Here is a 20343-nt window from a genome sequence, read left to right on the forward strand (position 1 = left end):
GAGAGCGGAATTTGGGTTATTCTTTGTGAATTTTTTTACCTTGAACCCTTTGATTAATAAAGAATCTTTATATAAGAAACAAATGTTATGTTAAATTTTTTGTATACCATTCATAATATGGTATTGAAATTAAATAAAGTAAAATGAAAAGCAATTGCAAAGGCTTAAATATTAGAATTTAATAATTTGTATCTATTTTTTCATTGGTTCGACTTTAATGAATATTACGATTTTTTGTCAAATTTTATTTACTTCTTGTTTGTAGCTTTTTATTATTCTTTGCAATAAAGATTTATACTTCAAAATAACAATTTAAAATTAAAAAACTTGCCTTGATTTAAATTTAATCTATGTAGCTGGCAACCTCTCTAATTTGTGTGCATCAAAATACATTTTGAATATACATACATATATAAATAAAATATAAAACAAAATGTACATATTCTCTTCTCTCATCGCTCTCAACTTTTCTCCCACAATTCCATTGTTCAGCAAATGCTTTTTATTGTTTAGAAAATTGCAATCAAATTTGAATTTGGTACCTGAACACGTAAGTGTATTCAATCTGCTGCTTGTATTATGTTTAAATCATGTTCTAGTTGTATATAAATTTCTTCTCTTTATTTTGTTGTTGTTGTTGTTGTATTCATGCTGCCTTCGCTGTCACGCAGCATGTGCGCTCGCAGTGTGTCGTCCTGGCCGTAGCTGAATAACATGCATCCCAAGTACATGTACAGAATGCAGCCAGGCGGCAATGCTACACGTTGAAAGAGACGGCTGCACTGCCGGTGGAAAGAGATAGCCAGATGCGGTGTGGGCGGGTGACTACATTTTGGTTATATAATCATTTGGTGTCATTTAAAGCGGTCCTCAGTTGCGTACGCTTTAAGCACAAAGCAACAGCAGGAGCAGCAGGAGCAGCAGGAGCAGGAGCTGCATTCCATGTCCAGAGTGGGACACAAATTGCAGGCGAGCATTTTAAGAGCAGCTTTAACTATGCATAAATAACTTATTAAGTTGGCTTAGTTAAATGCCGCCCGAAGCGGAGCACAAGGAAAATTGCACTTAATTAATGTTAAGCAAGGCTAAAGCAACGAGCACTGCAATACAAAGAGAAGAAGAAGAGCACAAAGGACTCGAGGCGAGAAGTTGCTTTAGCAAGTAAGCCTTAGAAATCGCATAAAGAACATAATTTATTTAAGTAGGCAAATTAGAGATTGTTATTTTATCAATATCGCTTATCTATGCGGAATTCGAGAAATTATAAAGTGTGTCGAAGAGAAATATATAATTATGCAACAAGTTGGGTTTCTTTTGGATAATTTCAGCTATGGAAAATATGTATAAATAAATCAAAATATGTATGCATATAGTATATAAAAAAAAAAAAAAAAATACGAACAAGCTCAACAGATTGTTAATCAAAGAAATTTCTACTCAAAAAGCTATTCCTTTAAATAATTTTGCAATATCGTAAAACTTTCTTCTGCTCGACGTCAGATAGCTGTGCGTATCTAATATATGCTCATCTAACAAATGTTTCTACATTTTCACACTTTTTACACAATTTCACGCACACACACACTCCCACACACACACATACGTAATCAAGTTGAAAGTTCTTCCGGTTACATCACATTGTCAACCGCAATTTTCCACTCGCAAGCAACAGGCCAGGCCAAGCCAAGGCAGGAGGCCACTATTACAGCCAATCTCGGCTAGAGTCTATATAGAATGCCATTAGGGTCTGGCCCAGGCACCACATAAAAAGGCGACAATAAAAGGCGACAACGAAAACGAAGCCAAGCTACAGCTCGAGGATAAAAGGCCAAGCGAAGTAAGTTAAGACAACAACTGCGAACAAGGCGAACGCATAAAACCAAACAATTGCTTGAAATCAAATGTGACAACTTTTACCAAAATTAAAATCAGCAAAAGTAAAAAGCCAACAGCCAGCGGCACATAAAAGGAAAGGTCAGGCTTCGCATGGGCGACGAGGCAGATATCCTGGAAGCAGATATAACAGAAAGTGTAAGAAATTCCCAATAATTCCTATGGGACAGAGAGCGAATTCGATTGAGATCTAAGCTTCGTTCGTAGATAAATAAATGTGAAATCTTAAGGATAGATATAAGACTCAGATAAATGGATGGAAAGTCGGATGAAATATTTATAGATAGGAAGAATGAAGAAGTATTGAATATGTATAACATAATTTATGATCAAATGGCAAACTATAAATTATGTTAAATGTTTTGATGTTTTAAAGAGTAACTAATATATATCTCTTGAAAATAGTATCACTCTATCACAATCTAGATATTCATATAAATACCTCATACCCATCACAGGGCTCATCCACTGGGTATATAAGAAAAGCAGAAAAAAAACCATAGCAAACACAACACCGAGGGAGACGCTGGGACAGAAAGGGAGTTTCATTGAAAGAGGAAGCCCCGGCACTGTATTACGGGGCGTGTCGTGGGCCGTTGAGTCCTGCGGGCAGTGGGCGAATCATTGATGCCAAACGGAAATGTGCACACTTTCAAGAAGTGCACTAAAAATGGCGACGAGCACTTCCGTTGATGGCCCAACTAGAACTGACTCTGACTCTGGCTCTGGTTGTGGCACTGTGGTCTGGCTTGTTTCATGACACGACTAGCTGGCGGCTGTAAGGCAGACATCCCGCCCACATCCCAGTGTAAATGCTCGCATAAAAGTTGAATGATAGTTTGAAGCGCCGGCAGCTGAAATCACGAGCCCGAAGAACGTCCGAAACAAGTCAGAGCAAAGACACTTGCAACTGTGGCCGCGTGAAGGCAGCAAACCAGAGGCAGCCAGGACAGCCAGGACAGCCTGATAGTCAGATTGTCAGATTGCTGGCTTGTGGGCTGGCCAGATTGCCCGATTGCCAAGATTGGCCCAACGACGCTTGTCTGGCTATGTAAACAAGCGTCCTTTCGAATTGCATTTGAAGCGTTTGCAATGCTTTGCATTGGGGCTCAGGCTCGCACAGCTGGACTGACACGGCTGCTTCATTAGCGTCAACTTGTGCGCACACCATGGCGTATGATTAATATGATTAAATTCAATGCCAGCCAGGCTAGCTAATTGCCAATAGAGCATGTTGCCTAAGAGTAATTGCATTGAGAGAGCCAGATGCGAGCCAAAGGAACTGCACAAGGTGTGTATATACCTGGGTTGACCATGCCAATTAGGCTCGTCCCAGAGCCTCGATCTAGATTCAATATACATATAGCAGCTGTTATACATGTGTATGCATGTATGTTTGCCCAGACGTTGGCATGCTGCGGCCGAGTCCTTGACAGACAATTTTCGGGTCATAGAATGGAAAAGTAACGGAACGAAACGCTTGCCCTGGAAAGAGGCAATAAAATTTGGTCAAAAGCAGAAGCATAGATAAGCGTCAAACAGTTCACACATTTTGCTCAGGCCAATCCGTTGCACAGTTCCGTCTCTCTCTCTCTCTCTCTCTGTCTGTTGCTCCCTCTCTCTGTGTCTCTCCCTCTCTCAAGTAACAAATACGCCATCCCGTTTTCCCCGTCAAAAGTGCGCTCAAGCGTGAATATTAAACGTTTGCTCTCGCATGGTGGCCAGCGGGAGCCATGTGGAGACTGAGAATAGCATCCCTTACGCAACCGCAGCGATGATATTGAAAACTTTGATGGAAAACTTGAAGTAAAACTTTTGCGAAATATATAACAAGCGCAGATCCGTAACATTTTAAATAACGGCTTCCCTTACAGCAATTAATTGTGGTGCATAGTGTAATTTGAATATTAAAATAAAAAATTCAATAATTACTAGAGAGAGAACTTAATTATTGGAGGAGGGAAAGATGAATTTAATACATTTTTTATTATGTATATATTTGCTCATGTCTAAAGAGAAGCTCTATTGCATTTTAAACTTTGCATAGAATAGAATTTTAAACTTTGCAGGAAAATGAATATGTTACGGCTAATACACACACACATGCAAATTGCGTGCGAGTGTGCTGCGAAAATGTGTTGAAAAATCTGAAATGTATTTTGTATGGGGCAAAAGTTGTAGCGATTAGGCAACAGGCGTGTTCAAAGACGCCTTTAAATGATAAATTGAAACCACAGGAATGCATATTAATATGCAAAGCACGCCAAGCCAGCAGAGAAAGAGGGAGAAAGACAGAAAGAGAGAAAGAAAGAGAGAGAGAGAGAGATCGAGCGTTGAGTTGGGAGAGGCAAGTGTGCCGGGGGGAAATGTGTGAGTCAACATAATGAATTATGCCACGCCTAACGAGACAGCAGAGCAGCCAGCTTGGCGCTAGAAATGCTGCTGCCTCTGCCTCTGCTGCTGCTGCCTCTGTTGTGCCAGAGAAATCCAATAAAAATTCAATAAATTCCGCACAATGCTCGTAATGTTGCCTGCCCCGTGTCTAAGGATGTGTGCGCGTGTGTGTGTGTGTGTGTGCGTGCGTGCGTATGCGTGGGGGCATAAGCTGAACGAATGGCGTTCAGCACGTGGGGTTAAACGAGCTGCCAGCCACGACTCAGACACGAGTCAGCCGTGACGCTGGCATGTACATACATACGAATGCACGAGCAGAATGAAATAGCACTGTATAATTAATGCATACATATAAATAATTAATAAATAATAAAAATAATATTTTCAATGAATTTAATCAAATATTATATTGAACATGATTAACACATAAATAAAATTAATGTTTGTTAATGTGTGCATTTGTTTTTCGCTGTGTACATACACGCACGCACACACGCGTTATTTACGTGCGTTTTTTTTTTCAATTACTTATGGCGCCTAAAAATAGGCAATGGCAAAGGCCAAGAGAATGTGACCGGAAGTCGCTGTCGACCCCAAGAAATATGGCACAAGCACACTCACACACAGCAACACACATACATACGCTTACAGAAATATACAAAGCACGAGTAGAAAAAATTAAATTTCTGCCGCATGTTGAGTCATTAATTGACGTCAAAAATAGGGTTAATATACTCACACACACAGACCGACACAGCCGCACACACACACACACACACACACACACACACAGATAGATAGATAACTTCATAGAGATGCTGTTTCCGACTTCCGCCCACTGCCTCTCCCACGCCCGTCCTGCTTGCCCTATATCATGTCAACACAGTCATCAGGCAACTGTCGTTTGAAATTGCTGTCGACCTTTTTGTGCGCTGCCTGGCAGGCAAATGATGCCTATTTGATCAGCAGCCGGGCAAAAGGATAAGCAAAATGAAGCGCACATCCACAAAACAACAAAGAAACTGAAGAGAAAAAAAAATATATTGAAGAAAAAGAAAATAAAGAAGCGAATAAAAATAAACGAAAGAGCAGCAAAGGATGGCGTGCGCGCCATCATGTTAAACGAATCCATAGACGAAAGCCACATTGTTCTATGTCCTTTTTGACGCATACGCAGTCTAAAGTAGGGTTTCCTTGCCTCCTCATTTAAATTGTGAAACGATTTAAAGTAATCGCAGCAAAAATTTATAATGTGGGCTTATCTGATTCGTGTCCACAGATGTTTTATGATGATATGAGAGAGCTCTATAAAGCTATATAAGTATTTATATGAGTGTGAATAAATCATAAATTATATAAAATATGAATATAAGCTATTTTATGAATGTGGTCAATATCAAACCAAATTACAGGGTATCATTAGGTTGAGCTGGCTGTTAAAGTACGCAAAAAGTAGAAATAAGGGGGGAATACTAACCTAGAGTCGTAGACTGGCTGGGTCAGCATTTAACCAGGAACCTCTTCTTGTACTCCTTGTTGCCATTCAGCAGTTTTTGTTGATGTTCGCGTTGTAGCTGTTGTTGCTTATTTACTTTCTTTTTTGGTGTTTGTTTCTATGTAAATTTTGAAGAGCACCCGGCAAAATGTGTGCGCAAATAAAATTAATACGAAATTACCGTTTGTATTAGTCGGTGATAGGCGCGCAGTTGTCGTTATTGCTGTTGCTGTAGTTGTTGATTTAATTTTTGTATATTGTTGCAATGGGTGTTTATTTGTTTCTTTTTTCTCTTTTTTTTTTGGTATTTGTAATTAAGTAAATTTGCTTTAAGTTTCAATTTGATTTTCAGTTATGGCAGCAATTCGATAGCGATTTAGTTTTGATTGTAAGCTTCAATTTAAATTATATGCAACATTATTGCTGTTTGAATTAGTTGAAAAGTTACAGCATAATATTAAATATTCAGTTTGAATTTTAACATAATTTATATTTATTCATATTTATTTTATAAGAATTATGTAGGGTTGTAGTTTTATTAATTACTATTTAGATAATGGTTTTACATTCAAAATTGCTTTTCTCAAATATAATTTCATCCTAAAAGCAGGCATCACATTTTATGGTTCAAAAGCTTGGGACGCATATTTTGCGTTGCCTACTTTTGTGCGCCAATAGTAAAATAAATAATGTTTTTCTTCACTTTTCCCAATTGTCAATGCTGTACAATATTTTACGAGCTGTGTGTGTGTGTGTTTCTTTTTTTTTTTATTAAAATAACTTATTCTCTACGGGCAAGTGTTTGCGCAAAATTTTCCAATTATTAAAAAATTCAAGTATATTGCTGCACTTAAAAAGTTTACTGCAAACAGATAGAAAGAAACGACATCGCGAAGCCATAAAAGCCAAACAGAGAGCAACAAAGAAAACTTTTGCCGCAAAAATAGATTCCTACACTTCTGTTTCTGTTTTCGCTTTTGCTTATAAGGAAAACTGACAGCAAAACACGCGCGCGTTTTGCCAGCTTTGCTACTGCTGCCTCTACTTCTTATTCTTCCTCTTTTTCGTAGCTGCCTGCTTTCAAAAAATTACTCTAGGATACACAAAAAGACACGCCGTGGCCATGCTGCTGTATATATGTATGTGTGTGTATTTGTCGCTGTGCGTGTGTGCGTATACTTTGCCCAAAGGTAAAACTTTGGCTGGCAGGACTTGTTGTTGCTGCTACTGCTGTTGACTGGCTGTTGATATAATCATGAGAACACGAATTTGGCTTAAAAAGCGAATGACAAATTAACGACGAATGGCTGAGCATACGGAATGAATGCGAAACGCATGGAAGAAAAGTGCACGAGAAATGTGTATAAAAATACATTTAGTAATAAATTAAATGATTTGCACACTAACCCCAAACACACACACACTTACACAGATACACATGCATACTCTCACGCACACATACATGTGTGTACATAACACGCGCGCAAAACTAACGAAGCGGCGCGGCAGCAGTGACAGCATAAAATACACACAAACACACGCTAGCAAGCACACACACATAGAGCAAAAGGACATGAACATAAATACATAAATAGTAGTATATTCGCTGCTTGATTTCTGCCTATTTTCGTGCACAGTGGGCGCCACACTGTGTGTGTGTGTGTGTGTGCGTGGGTGAGGGTGTGGGTCGAAACAGGCGACGTGTATTAATGCCGCTGCCGCTGCTGCTGTCGCCGTCGCCGTCGCTACCCGCTGTAGCTTAGCGCGCAAAAACCGACAGATACACGAACATTTAACACCCAAAAAAATGCGTAGCGCATGTTAAAAAGGGAGCAAGCAGGCGGCGACAGCAGCAGCAGCAGCAGTCGTGGCAGCGGCAGCAGCACATAAAAAGTAGTAGATATATACTACATAATTTCATCACGATTGCTTATTGCACGTATTATATGTATTGCAATTTCATTTGCTTTTCACTCATCTAGGCGCATAGCACTAGTCCACACTTTTTTCATGCTTAACTTGCATTTGTATGTATTTGTGTGTTGGTGGGTTTTTTTTTGTAATATTTTTTGTAATGCCTTTACCGCACTTTAATTTCCTGGCGCGTCTTCGTACCGCACACGCTTATATCCTGTACTCAACTAAGGAAGCCTTTTTTATGTTCAGTGAGCAGGATAACAACGACGAGTATGAAAAAGCTTTGCGTATGGCGCAGCCAACACTAAGGGAGTCGCGTTTTGCGTGCAGCCAACTTCAAGGCGTTCCAGCTCAGCACCGTTCTGCAACTGTTTGCGACTTGCGCGGGCGCAAATATTTAAAACATTTACTGAAGTAATTAGTAATTAAGAATTGCGTTTTTCATTTTTAAAGTTTACTTAATGCTTTAAATTACAAATTTACATGCTTATGAAATGGCATACATATATGTATAAAAGTTAGTGTATATAGACGCTGTTACAACGGCAGCACAACAACATCGTCTCTCATTAGCAGGCAATCTTTACATACACACATATACGTGTATGTAGAAATTTATACAAACAATTGAATGTGTCATAAATCATTATAGCTATACAAAATGCGGGAAATCGATCGTAACTAACACATATTTCTAAAAAAAAGTTTTAAAAGGTCGGATGATTACGTATAAAGAACACGTCGTATTCCTTCTCGATCCATTTGATCAACTTGGCCACATAATCAATGACCGTTGCCTTATCCACAATAGACTCGAAGACAGCATATAGTTCATACGTTGCCGTCACCCAGGCGAGCACCACCTCACGCTCCTTCACCTCATATATGAGTTTCAGAGGCCGCGAGCTGTTGTGTATGCGATGCAATAGATCACAGTAAATAGCTTCCAGTCGTTCAAATTCGGCCAGCGATTTATACGGATGCTTGAGCATGGGACAGAGCAGCTGGGCCGTAGCCTTTGGCTTGTAAAGAAAATGTCGCAGCTCAGGCATGCATTGCACCTGCTGATACAGTTTCTCATTGTGGGGTTGCTTTAGCTCGTCGTTAATTGCCTGCAGGCATAGATTGCGGCGTAGTTTCTCTGTGATGCGTTCCTTGGCCTCTGACAGAGTGTGAAATGCATCTCGATCCACGGACATGAGCAGCAGGCACGCTGGACAATCATCAGCTAAATACGAAACATGCGCATGTAAATAGCCATTCATATCGAATTTAGGCAGGCAAATGGGCGTCCAATTCTCAGAGTGCTTAAACGACTCGGAGCACTCGATCAAATTGAATATCAAACGCAAATCCGCCGGATGAATAGAGTATTTCTTTAAGCGCACCAGTGTGATCAATCTGTTGTTGGCTATTAGCACCGCAAACACTAGATTCTTGATTTTCGAGCAGTTGCTCTGTATAGCGCTAACAATATTGGAACGCACCGCTGTGGGCAGCGGAAAGACTCGTATCGAATTGGTCAAAAAGGTAAAAATGTTGTTCGTAACTGCAAGCAATAAGTGACATTTTAATATAGAACGAATTGAAATTTGTATTAAGAATTTACCCTTGGCATGGCTGCTATCATTGGCCAACAGATTGAAGATCAATCGCTCGCTGCCGGACAGCAAACGTCGTAAATCAAAATTTTTCCGCTTCTCAAAGATCTTGGACATGTGTGAATAGGTAAGCGTAGAGAGTATTTGATAGTAGACATCGCTGCATGAATATAGAAATATGATTTATCATCACTAGCATCGAAGACAGTTGACTAGAAAGTACTATTTCCATATACATATAATAGCATAACACTCACCTCAGTTGGAGCTGCAGCTGTTGCACGCTCATATTTGTGCGGGAAGCCGCCACTAGGATCAGCGAGTTGCGCTGCATGAAGGCGAACTTAATGCTGCCTGCATGTATGGAAGTAATTGCATCCTGGCCAAGCTGCACAAAGCTTACCAATGCCTGAATGACGCCAAAGAGCGTGGCCAGCTTATCCTCGTTGCCGTGCAGTGAGTAAATCGGCTTACCCGCTTCGCTCAGAATGAAGATGTGTTTCTTTTGCCCACGCCACACGCTGTCGTGCTGATAATCGTATAAGTCTTCGTCAAGGGCGTTCGTGCTGCCGCTGTCCTCGGTCTTGGCACTGGTGGAGGTGCTCAGCGCTAGCGACTCTACGGAAGCGGCCAAATCTTTTGATTGTCCCGTTGTTGCGGCTGTTTCTGAGTCTGGGCTCAAATTGTTACGCGTTTGAGGGACCAGCTCATCGCGCAGCACCGAGATAATACTATGGCCTTGCTGTTCGGCCTCGGCGCCGTGTACCGCCTCCTGGTAGAGATCGCTTGCACTGAGATCCGCGTCCGTTTCCGGCTCACCTTCAGCATCCATGTACTCACATGTGGAATTCGTGTCGGAAGTTGCCGCATTGGGGGGCGTCTTTTCAATTTCCATATTGTTTTCGTTTTAGATTTACAGTACTCTAAACATAAACATTGCAATGACAATCTTGGACCTTCTATGGCCAACAATCGGTGACTGCTATCGATAACTTGCGATATTTGGATATTTTAAGCTTGTACACCTACGGTCACTCTAATTGCATGTTATGAAAACAGCGACCAGCGGCGTGCGTGAAAAATGTTTCGGAAGTCTTTTAATAACTGTAAGTTTCTAAATTAAAAGATTTATAAATATTAATCGCATATTCTTTGTATATAGTACCACGCCTTAGTCAGCTGTACGCAGTGCCGGCACGCCTACAAAATACACAAACTGCCCAGGTGCCGACACCTGCCGAACCAGAGGACATTGACGTCATTGAACAACGCATCCTCAAACACCCGGATTACTTCCAAGTGAATAATTTATTTACTGTGCGGGATTTATTCAATGCGCGTGTGCACTATGGTCACAAGGAGGGCTCACTCGACGACCGCATGAGGCCATATATATATGGTAGTCGATTAGGTCACTTGATATTCGATTTGGACAAGACGGCTTCCCATTTGCGTGATGCACTCAATTTCGCGGCCCACATTGCCTTCCGAGATGGTATTATATTGTTCTTCAATCGCAACGCGATAAATGCCCATCTAGTTGAAAAGAAGGCCATGGAGGCCGGCGAGTTCTCGCACACGCGGTTTTGGCGTGGCGGAATCTTTACCAATGCCAATGTTCAGTTTGATGCGGTTACTCGACTGCCGGATCTGTGTATCTTCCTTAATACACAAAACAATGTAATGACACAACATACGGCTGTGCGCGATTCAGCCAAAATGGCCATACCCACAATTGGCATCGTGGACAGCAATTGCAATCCCAATTTAATAACGTATCCAGTGCCTGGCAACGATGATTCACCCGCCGCCGTGGAGCTCTACTGCAATTTATTCAAGGAGGCCATTTGGCGTGGCAAACGCAAGCGACGAGAGCTCTTAGGTCTGCCTCCACTCGATGAGACACAGTTCAAGAGCAGTCGCAGTCGCTCGAGCAAAGGCAAATCAGGCTAAGCTAATGATATAAATTTATATTTGTTGAAACATAATCTATATAATACATACTGTGTTAAAAAATAGAATTTGTGTAATTGATAACGTAATTCATAACGATGGTTAATTATGGCAGCATATATGATATATGTTTAATTCGAAGCGTTTTTAATCTGTCCAATCTATTTGCAACATACTTAAATATTTAAAAAAGCCAACAACAGCTTTGCATCCTGGCAAATGGATAGTTTGAATTTAATTTTCTTGAGTCAGCCATGGTATAAGTTAATAATTTATTAATTTTTTTTTACATAAATAGCACAGGCTCCTAAATGACATCGTGATGACATTGCTTATGATAATTATTATTTATAAAATAATATTATAACCTAAGTGTATCTCTCGCTCCAGAGCAACGTTCGTGCAGCCTTCTAGGGTGGCAGTAGGGTGCCACCTTTGGTGAAGCTGTTTGTGTAACTAGCGTAAAAGGAGTTAGTGACACTGCTGTTGGCCCCGCTGCCGATGCCACTGCTATTGTTGCTATCCGTATCCTGTACGTAGGGATGGCTATTGTACCCAAAGTAGCCGCTGTTGCCTCCAATTGGCGGTCCGGACTGCGTCGGAAGCTGACCCACAATGGGCCTCGTTGGATTGTTTGGTATGCTTCCCATATCGCCACCAATTCCACCTTTAATGGCACGCCCAGTGCCAAAGACTTGTTTTCGTACGGGCGGCGGTCCCTGATGAAGTGTACTCTGATCATTGTTCTTTTGCCATGTGGGATTCACCGGCTTTCGCACATATACCTGAGCCTGGCCATTGCCTCCGGCCGCTTCTATTTTTCGGTTAGTTTGCTGCACCCAGTGCTCAGCATGCTTAATGGTTAGCATGGCTTTATGTGCTCCAATATACTCCTCGGCCTTTCGTAGCCGTTCCAATTGCCTCTCGTCCAGCTGATCGCGCGGCAATTTGCTGAGACGTTGCACAGTGCGTTTCCAATTATGAAACTCACGATTCTTGAATGGTTTCATCGCCTGTCGGTATTCGCGCCACTGACGCTGGCGCTCTTCTTTTGTGCCCGGCGGCGCTTCTTCCAGTGGTGGAGGCGCCTCCGGTCGCTGTATCCATTTACCATCAATTTGCACAAAAGTCCCGCCACATTTTTTCTTCTTCACAATTTTATTCGATGTTGAGGAGTTGTTGGAGGAGTTGTTACTGCTGTTGCAGCTGCCTCCCGGTGGTGGTGGTGGTGGTGGTGGTGGCATCAATGCCGCATCTAACAATGCATTGTTTGTAGTACTGTTGTTATTATTATTACTGCTATTGTTGTTGCTGTTGTTGTTCTTGTTGTTGGTGTTGGCTTTGTATTTCTTGTTGGGCTGACTGTTTTGGTTCTGGTTTTGTTTGTTTTGCCGCTGTTTATCCCTGGGCACAAGATTCCATGAGCTGGGACACTTGGGCATGGGTGGCTGTATAGGTGGTGGTCGATGTTGTGGCGACATCATGTCCTCCCAAAAAGGTGGTGGCTGTAAGGGTCGATGGTTGCGTGGGCCTGGTCCTGGTCCTGGACCCATATTTCCCATATTACCCATGTTGCTCATATTACCCATGTTGCCCATATTACCCATGTTGCCCATATTACCCATGTTACACCCGGAAGGCATCATTGGCGGTGGTCCGCATGGACCGGGACCGTGTCCGTGTCCAAAGTTACCAAAACCCATGGACATTAAGGGAAAGGGCAAAGGCGGTGGTCGGCTTAAGGGCGGATACGAATTGTTGATGTTATTGATATTGTTGTGATTATTATTGTAAATGCGATTATTGCCTTGTGTTCTGTTGTCAATTTTATTCGTCTTGCGACTGTTGCGAGTTGCCTGAGCATCCCCTGGCTGCTCCTTGGGCTCTCTACTCTTCTTCCAATCGGCGAAAGACATTCGTAGAGGTTTTGTATCACTATCCTTGTTCACGCTATCACTTTTCACCGCTTGTGGCGGCGTCGCATCCTCTTTGGCTGAATTTTCAGCCATTATTTGTATTGATATTTACACAACAAATAACTAAAACTCCGTAAAGTAAACGAGTTTTCAGAAAAAATTTGTGGAACACGACCGATATTCCACTTCTACGATTCGCCAGGGCTTCTGAGCCACCCTGCTAGAATAAGGCTACTGAAAAATAAAATACGACAAAGTGGCAGCACTATATTTTGCTATCGGCTGTTCTAATTTCAGTTAGTTAAAAAAATTATCGGTATGAATTTTGCAATTCTATAATTAAAATAAGCATAAATTCAAAATCAAAAAGAAATAATATGGTAAAATTGTACCAAATGTCTATGCTTATCAAGTGAAAAAAAAATTTAATCAAAGAATGTATCGACACTCCATCGATACCCATCGAAAATACTAAAAATGACAATCGTTTTCGATAGTACCGATGACTGTTTTGCAGATCTAGTAGTCGCTGAGATTTTTTGGTAAGCTTTCACATAGCTATTTCGTTAAATTAGACCAGACCAGAGGAAAATACACTGCGTAAAAGTAGTTTAATTCTCGTATTTACTTAGCGTGACAGTTTTGTATTTTATTATTCCTCAGCATAGTGCCCCAAAGGTGCAGCTGCAAGTGAAGCACTGCTGCGCAGTCTACGCGTAGTTTCCAACCAGCAACTAGCTTGTCACTTGCATATTATTACTTAATTTTGACCAAAACTCAGTGGGAAATGTGCTTTAAGTACGCGCAATTCCTTAACTAAAACAAATTTTGTGTAAGTTGGAATGCAAAGTGCTCTTGTTAGCATCGTGCGTAAAAGGCACACGCTTTGCCCTACGCCCCAGGCTGCGCAAGCAGCGCTGCCAGCGTCAACGTCGCTGTCGCTGCTACAGTCATTTTTGTTGTTGCTATTCTCGACATATGATTCAATAAGTGGGCAAGATCGCTGCGCGCACTGACAGTTTCTTTTTAGCTCTTGTAATATTTCTAAATGCTATTTAAAACCAGAATCTTTGAATCTGCGCCGCAGCATAAAACGCAAGTTAGAGACAATTAGCCGCAGCAACGGTGAACGCGTTCCGCGTATTTTTTTTTTTGTTAATCAAACTTAAATGCCGAACGCACACACACACACTGAAGTATACAAATGGCCACTGTGCCCGTTTTATTCAAACGCTTTTGGAATTTGTGTGCGCAATTATAATTCATAAGTGATTCATGGTGGCGCCTTTCATTGCTGACGATAAATGTGTATATGTGCTAAAAGCGCTCTCTTCTTGGTTATGACTAGCTAAAGTGAGCAGCACTGAAAACTATCATAAATCTAATTTTTTTTATCAGTTTCGACCTTAAGTTTCTTATCACAGTTGCAAATGATATACACAGTGCATACATTATGTATATGGATGTATGTATGTATGTAGATAAATTATATTTGAGCACTTGCGTCGCAGTTTCTGAACGAAACCGCTAGGAGCAAATTTTTGTAACAGTCAATATTAACATAAGAGATGTCAAACGATATCGATAACCGCTGAAGTTCGATTTGCTGAAAAGATTAATTTAAAAGTTTGATTGAAAAGAAATTATATTTTTCTACTGTTCCATTTTAGCTAATCAATATATACGCTTGGTTCACTTTCTACATTTTGTTTTGCAGGGGGAGGTGCGGAAACGCTTCTACGACTTCTTTCACACAATTTTTGCAACATACAAACCCACGCAGACATCAACCATAAGCAAACGAACGAACTTAAAAAAAAAACAACCCGGAGATAAGAAAACAGAACTTTTAAGCCAACAATAGCCACTAATCGAAACTGGGCTAAAAAGAAAGAGGAAAAACATAGACAACATGGCGCACACACAGCTTGGTAGAGCGGTGAAAAACATTGAGGCGCCGCGTCCGCTCAAAACACAATCGCGCTCATCACTGAAAAACAGCTACCTTGTAATTGAGGAGTTGATACAGTTGATTGACAATGTGACTGTAGGTCTGCAGTCGTGCAATGCGACAACCGAATCGATAACGTTGCTGTTGCATAATTTGCGTGTCCATGGGCCGCAGCTGGAGGCCGTGTCCAAGGATACGCTGGATCGTGCATTCGTTGTGTTTCGCAATGCTTCGCTGGACGAACGTCTGAACATAATGACACGGCTCAAGCTGCTCGAACTGATCGAATTACGCGCCAACAGCTGGGAAGACAAAGACACAATTGCCTACTACAAGTCCAAGCAGCAAGTGTCCAGCATTGAGGTAAGCGATAGACCTAAACTAGAAAAACCAATTTTTAAATAATAGATTTCTTTACTGCAATATTTTAGTTACCCGCTGAAACATATCAACACGATGCTGCAGGCGTCGTAGGCAACCAGCAAGCCTTTCTCAGCACCTCCCCCACATTTGGCGCCACCGGCGGCGGCAGCAGCAGCATGGGTGCACTTGTTGGCGTCGACTCGGCTGCTGCTGCAGCCTTCAATGCGGCAACACTTGCTGCCGCTCAGGCAGCGGCGATTGCTGCGGTCGGCTCACCCAATCAGCAGCATCTGTTGTTGCCACCCGGTGCAGTCATACGTAATTCGGGTAAATTTCCCAAACCCACTAAGATACCGGGAAAAACGTATTGCAAGGATGAGGTGGTCATACGGAACGCCGATTCGGGCAAGGGTAAGTATCAGTTACGTATGCTGCTCTGATTATTGCAAAGAGTACATTTTATGTATAATTATTTGACTATCTGCTGTTTGCAAATCGTCCCAAAATAGTTATGGGCATTAAGGGCCGACGTGTACACATGATCGAGGAACTTAGCGAAACTATAATATCTTTTCAACGAGGTAAAACGTTCGAAAAAATCTCATCTAAACTAAATAAGCATTCAATAATGTCTTGTCCAAAATCGTTATCCAAATTCTATTTTGAATTATAACTTCCAAATCTGCACAGTTTGCACGCAATTACACTCACGCACACACACACAGCACGCAAGCATAAATAATATTATTGCACACGCACTCACAAAATCGCCCGCACGTTTAGGTTAAATTCAAAGTTTCGCCTGTTTTCATTTTGTTTAAAGTCTGCTAATTATTTAAATACCATACATGTAAATAATTTACCATTGTACAATTAAGAATTATGTTTTCTTCCACTAATACTTATATATCTTTTATGCAGTCAACCCTGGCGCGAAGGAACGATTGGTGCAGATTACCGGACCAGCAGAAGATAAAATTAAGTAAGTTTTCAATTCAATTTAAGTTTTTGTTGAAAAGTTTTCAGTTACTAACAATCGAATGATCAAAAGACGTTACCGATAAAAAAAAAACTAAACAAAATTATCGCTTAAAACAAATTCCTTGCAAATGGCGCTCACTTTTTTTTTCTTATTAAAAAATTTGGCCAATGGCCACACTGTTGCAAAAAAAACTGTATCTGCAATATTTACTCATCTTTTTAGTTACGCCAAGCAATTGATGGAGGATACCATTCGTCGTAATGCTTCTCCAGTACGCCTAGAGCCAGCACCAACAGCCGGTGGTGCAGGGGGCTCCTGTTCGTCATTGAACTCTTCCAATTCGGATGATGCCGTCGCCGTGCAGCCGCGCACGCCCAGCAGTAGCAGTAGTCTGGCCAACCGATTGAGCTTCAATTCGGCGCAAAATTTCATGACTGCCACAGCAGCGGCGCACCAAATGTCGCAGCACCATCAGCAGCAGCAACAGCAGCATCAGGGACAACATCATCACCACCATCAGCAGCAGGTTGCCAATGCAGCTGCGGCGGCAACAGCTGCTGCCGGTAAAGTTATACGTCCCAATCAGCAGCTGCTAATGCATTCATATTCCACAAACGATGCTTCCGTAGGTGAATACAAATTCACGGTCAATGTGGGCCAACATCTCATCAAGATCACAGGCGACTGCTGCGAGTTAGTGCGTGTAAGTTGTCTGTCCCTTTGTTAATTCCTGGATGGAATAAAAATATCATTAATTTCGAACAGGTGGCCAAACTCGTCTTGGATGATTACTTTAGCAGTTCCGAGTTTTTGGCCTCGATGGAGGCTGGCGCTGCTTTCGACGGCACTTCAATGGTCAGTCCAGTTACGACGCCCTCTACACCTTTGCCTGGCTCAGGACCGCCGCAATTTATGCTGGGCAACGCGCTGCCGCTGGCCGATAGTGGCATTGGACTGAACTATGCAGCTGGGCAAGGCAATAATAATGGTGATGGCGACGATGAGGTATTTGTAGATTCTACTGCATCCAATGGTGGCAGCAGTCAGAATGGTTTGGCACGCTCACGACGCAGTCATTTCTCACGCAAGGAGTCAACGCCGGAAACAAAAGCAGCACGCGAAAAGGTTGAAGACAACGAGGCCAAACAGCTAAAGACGAATACCTGTAAGTAAACAGAAGCTGCAGATACAGATCCCGACGGTACCAGCACCTATATTCAAATTAAAAACTATTTAAATATGTTTATTTAAAGCACGCGTCTCCTATGATATTGAACATTTGATGTATTATTCGAAAAGTCCTCATGCCTGGGCTTTGCCAATTGAGTGGGTTAAAATGATGGAAACTGTGCCATCGATACTTCGCAATAAGGTAATTCAACCAGTTGAGATGCACATGAAAGCTTCTGTGACAAAAGCTGATATCATTCTTGCACATAATTCATCATTAACAACAACAACTGCTAGTACTACTACTGCTAATACTACTACTACTACTACAACACCATCAGTATCAACAGCTAGTACCGGAGTGCCAACAATCAATCAAGAATCCATTAATGAATCTGACCCCATAAATATTCACCAAAATGCTAACAATCCAAACATTGTAATTAACAAGCAAACGCAAGCAAAGCTTCTAACTGTAATGCCCGATAGCACAAGCGAACGCAAGCAAATATACGAAAGAGACGTTAGTCACAGCAATCGGAAGCCATCCTCAGAATCAGATCGAAAATTATATAACAAACAATTGCAAATTATAACGAACACAATGGGCGCAGCTGCTACAGCTGGCAAATGTCGCAGCCAGCAACAGCCGCAACCACATCATCAGAATTCGCAGATCAAGACCATATTTAAGCGCTATAGCGAGAACGACGAGTTCTCACTGGCCATGTGTGATGTGTACTCCAGCAAGGAGCTGAATAACAATCGTGCGCTAATCTAAAGCGCTTTTCTAGTCATCAAAGAAATAAATCTCATGACTTAGCTATTTATAGTATAGCTTTTTTTTTTTGTAACCTCAGAAGACGCTAAATAGCTTATAAATTTGACTCGAAAAAAGAAAACAGATAGAACGTAATACGATCAAATAACAAACCACAAAAATGATATACTCAGTATTATTATATTTAATGAGCAACGCAACAATTTGCTAGTCTTAGGCTCGATATACATTTTGTTAAATACAAGTATTTCAACAAAAACATTTGAAAATGAAAAAACAATTAATTTTGTTTTGTAACTTTAAAAGGAATCTGTGTTTTGGCTGTGAAACAGATTTAGTGTTCGATAAAGTTATATATACATATTTATATACAATCCCATAACACCAACTCGCGCACACACACACATACACACATACATACACATTGTAATTAATGTTTAACAAGACTAATAACAACTGCAATTGCAACATTTAGCCTTAACTGTAACATAACTTAGATGTAAGCGTTTTTTCAAAACATGACCCATTTAAATTGTATACACATATTTATACATATGTGTATATATATGTGTATATATATGTGTATATACATACATGCGTATATGTAAAATAAAAATGACTTGCAAAGTCGCAGCGCTTGGCTTTATCTATTTGTACATACATATATTTGATAACCATCCACCTGCCATAGCAAACACACACAAACATAAGCACGCCACGCCAACACACATGCATACACACCCACACCCACACACACATTTGCTAAACTGATAAGGTAAGGGCAGAAGGTCTTTAGTCTCATATGTTTACTCTTGAAATCCGTACTCTGTTAATCACTCATCTCAATTTTGAACAGGATCTACAGGATGAGAGCCAGCGGTTCGATGGTGACAAATATCTGGCTAGCATTCAAAGTGCCACCAAACGAAATATTGTGGCCGCCGACGATACCGAAAATGTGGATGAATAACACAGAAGAAAAAAGAAAAACAAAAACAAAAAACAAACGCATAAAATGTAATCAACGAGATTTGACAATAGCTAAATGTTTCTGTGTAGATAGTTGTGAGTCTGAGTGAGTCCACGTCTTACTTAATTTGGTGTCTCCAAATATCAGATCTCTTATCTACACAAACTATCTTTCTGTTTTTGTACTCTGCTTTTAGCTTTAGCATGTCACGTACATTTCTTAATATTATAAACGACCAAAAACCAAACAAAACAAGCAAAAAAAAAATCAAAAACCAATTTCTATGAATTATATAAATACTAACTTACCTTCGACGATTTAAATGATGAGTTAAATCAAAGCAACTTTCTATCCAACGATGCTCTTAAGTTAAGAAAAAAAAAAAAAAGAAGAACGATAAATATTTACTAATACACTTACTATGATGATAACTAAATGCAGCTTATTGATGGAACGTTCGATGATAACTTCATCATAATACGCATAACGAAAAGCGGTTCGACCATTAACGGCCAAAATCAACGTAAATGCATTTTTATTTAACTAGTGAAACAAATCAAACAAAAAATCAACATAATATGAAAATCTAATGATTTTTATTTTCTCAAAACAAACTTTTCACATGAAACCATATATCCTATTTCAATCATCTTATTTTCTCAAAACAAAAAGAAATAATTTTTTTGTTGTATTTTTGTCATTTACTTTTGTGAAATGAATATCATTTAAATGAATTGTATTTTGAATTTTCTCTAGTCCAATGCGTTAATGAAACTTTCATGTCTTTATTTTTTTGTTTCTAAAATTTAACACCAATGAATTTTTGGAATTTCTGTTTATGTTTTAGCTAATTTATTTAATTTATTATAAATAATATATTTTCGACAAATGAAAATCGTTCACACATGCATATGCAAATACAAATAAATTGAATAAATATCAAAGTGAATTGTAAGA

At 40.5% G+C, this 20343-nt stretch overlaps 5 protein-coding genes across 19 annotated transcripts in view; 2 read left to right on the forward strand and 3 right to left on the reverse strand.

Moving 5' to 3' along the window:
• Window positions 1-8020, reverse strand: part of smog (G-protein coupled receptor 158 smog) — a 31778-nt gene extending 23758 nt beyond the window's left edge. For 6 of the 10 annotated variants that reach the window (XM_089257319.1, XM_030385530.2, XM_089257318.1 and 3 more), the window contains exons 1-2: window positions 7867-8020; window positions 5765-6205 (exon numbers count right to left, since the gene is read on the reverse strand). The gene's annotated coding sequence lies outside the window, so the exon portion shown is untranslated. Of the gene's footprint in view, window positions 1-5764; window positions 6206-7805 lie in introns of all 10 variants that reach the window. The other 4 variants (XM_030385532.2, XM_089257316.1, XM_089257317.1 and 1 more) reach the window with 4 other exon arrangements.
• Window positions 8021-8136: 116 nt separating this feature from the next.
• Mon1 (vacuolar fusion protein MON1 homolog) lies at window positions 8137-10195 on the reverse strand. The gene is made up of 3 exons (XM_018098572.3): window positions 9558-10195; window positions 9309-9460; window positions 8137-9248 (listed from the first exon to the last, which is right to left on the reverse strand). The coding sequence occupies exons 1-3, from the start codon at window positions 10193-10195 to the stop codon at window positions 8407-8409; spliced, it is 1632 nt and encodes a 543-aa protein (XP_017954061.1). The 3' UTR covers window positions 8137-8406.
• A 71-nt stretch (window positions 10196-10266) lies between these two features.
• Window positions 10267-11321, forward strand: mRpS2 (mitochondrial ribosomal protein S2). Its single transcript, XM_030385551.2, has 2 exons — window positions 10267-10406; window positions 10463-11321. Exons 1-2 carry the CDS (start codon window positions 10382-10384, stop codon window positions 11251-11253), a joined length of 816 nt encoding a protein of 271 aa, XP_030241411.1. The 5' UTR covers window positions 10267-10381; the 3' UTR covers window positions 11254-11321.
• A 190-nt stretch (window positions 11322-11511) lies between these two features.
• Window positions 11512-13413, reverse strand: LOC115563096 (uncharacterized). The gene is made up of 2 exons (XM_089257327.1): window positions 12839-13413; window positions 11512-12796 (listed from the first exon to the last, which is right to left on the reverse strand). The coding sequence occupies exons 1-2, from the start codon at window positions 13260-13262 to the stop codon at window positions 11664-11666; spliced, it is 1557 nt and encodes a 518-aa protein (XP_089113453.1). The 5' UTR covers window positions 13263-13413; the 3' UTR covers window positions 11512-11663.
• A 154-nt stretch (window positions 13414-13567) lies between these two features.
• On the forward strand, window positions 13568-20010 carry mxt (Eukaryotic translation initiation factor mextil). Of its 6 annotated transcripts, XM_030385537.2 has the most exons (10): window positions 13568-13711; window positions 14887-15483; window positions 15552-15894; window positions 15993-16064; window positions 16405-16465; window positions 16688-17028; window positions 17095-17168; window positions 17231-17630; window positions 17719-17837; window positions 19273-20010. In XM_030385537.2, exons 2-10 carry the CDS (start codon window positions 15082-15084, stop codon window positions 19384-19386), a joined length of 1926 nt encoding a protein of 641 aa, XP_030241397.1. In that variant the 5' UTR covers window positions 13568-13711; window positions 14887-15081; the 3' UTR covers window positions 19387-20010. The 6 variants fall into 6 exon arrangements, with proteins under 6 accessions (XP_030241397.1, XP_030241394.1, XP_030241396.1 ...); XM_030385534.2 differs by having other exon boundaries at window positions 16688-17168; XM_030385536.2 differs by lacking the exon at window positions 19273-20010 and adding an exon at window positions 17977-18231 and having other exon boundaries at window positions 16688-17168.
• The last annotated feature ends 333 nt before the right edge of the window (window positions 20011-20343 follow it).

Source organism: Drosophila navojoa, chromosome 3, assembly GCF_054131105.1.
Source record: "Drosophila navojoa isolate 15081-1374.11 chromosome 3, UAZ_NAV_1.0, whole genome shotgun sequence".
NCBI classification, from domain to species: domain Eukaryota; kingdom Metazoa; phylum Arthropoda; class Insecta; order Diptera; family Drosophilidae; genus Drosophila; species Drosophila navojoa.

What these genes read in the sequence shown, in the direction of transcription:
- Mon1 (XM_018098572.3), bottom strand. Translation starts at nt 10,195, where the DNA reads ATGGAAATTGAAAAGACGCCCCCCAATGCGGCAACTTCCGACACGAAT. An exon ending in CAGCTGCAGCTCCAACTGAG is followed by an intron (nt 9,461 to 9,557) that starts GTGAGTGTTATG and finishes ATATTCATGCAG; the next exon opens with CGATGTCTACTATCAAATAC. An exon ending in TGATAGCAGCCATGCCAAGG is followed by an intron (nt 9,249 to 9,308) that starts GTAAATTCTTAA and finishes TATTGCTTGCAG; the next exon opens with TTACGAACAACATTTTTACC.
- mRpS2 (XM_030385551.2), top strand. Translation starts at nt 10,382, where the DNA reads ATGTTTCGGAAGTCTTTTAATAACT. An exon ending in TCGGAAGTCTTTTAATAACT is followed by an intron (nt 10,407 to 10,462) that starts GTAAGTTTCTAA and finishes CTTTGTATATAG; the next exon opens with TACCACGCCTTAGTCAGCTG.
- LOC115563096 (XM_089257327.1), bottom strand. Translation starts at nt 13,262, where the DNA reads ATGGCTGAAAATTCAGCCAAAGAGGATGCGACGCCGCCACAAGCGGTG. An exon ending in GGGTAATATGGGCAACATGG is followed by an intron (nt 12,797 to 12,838) that starts GTAATATGAGCA and finishes ATATGGGTCCAG; the next exon opens with GACCAGGACCAGGCCCACGC.
- mxt (XM_089257320.1), top strand. Translation starts at nt 15,082, where the DNA reads ATGGCGCACACACAGCTTGGTAGAGCGGTGAAAAACATTGAGGCGCCG. An exon ending in GAACGCCGATTCGGGCAAGG is followed by an intron (nt 15,895 to 15,992) that starts GTAAGTATCAGT and finishes GTCCCAAAATAG; the next exon opens with TTATGGGCATTAAGGGCCGA. An exon ending in TATAATATCTTTTCAACGAG is followed by an intron (nt 16,065 to 16,404) that starts GTAAAACGTTCG and finishes TCTTTTATGCAG; the next exon opens with TCAACCCTGGCGCGAAGGAA.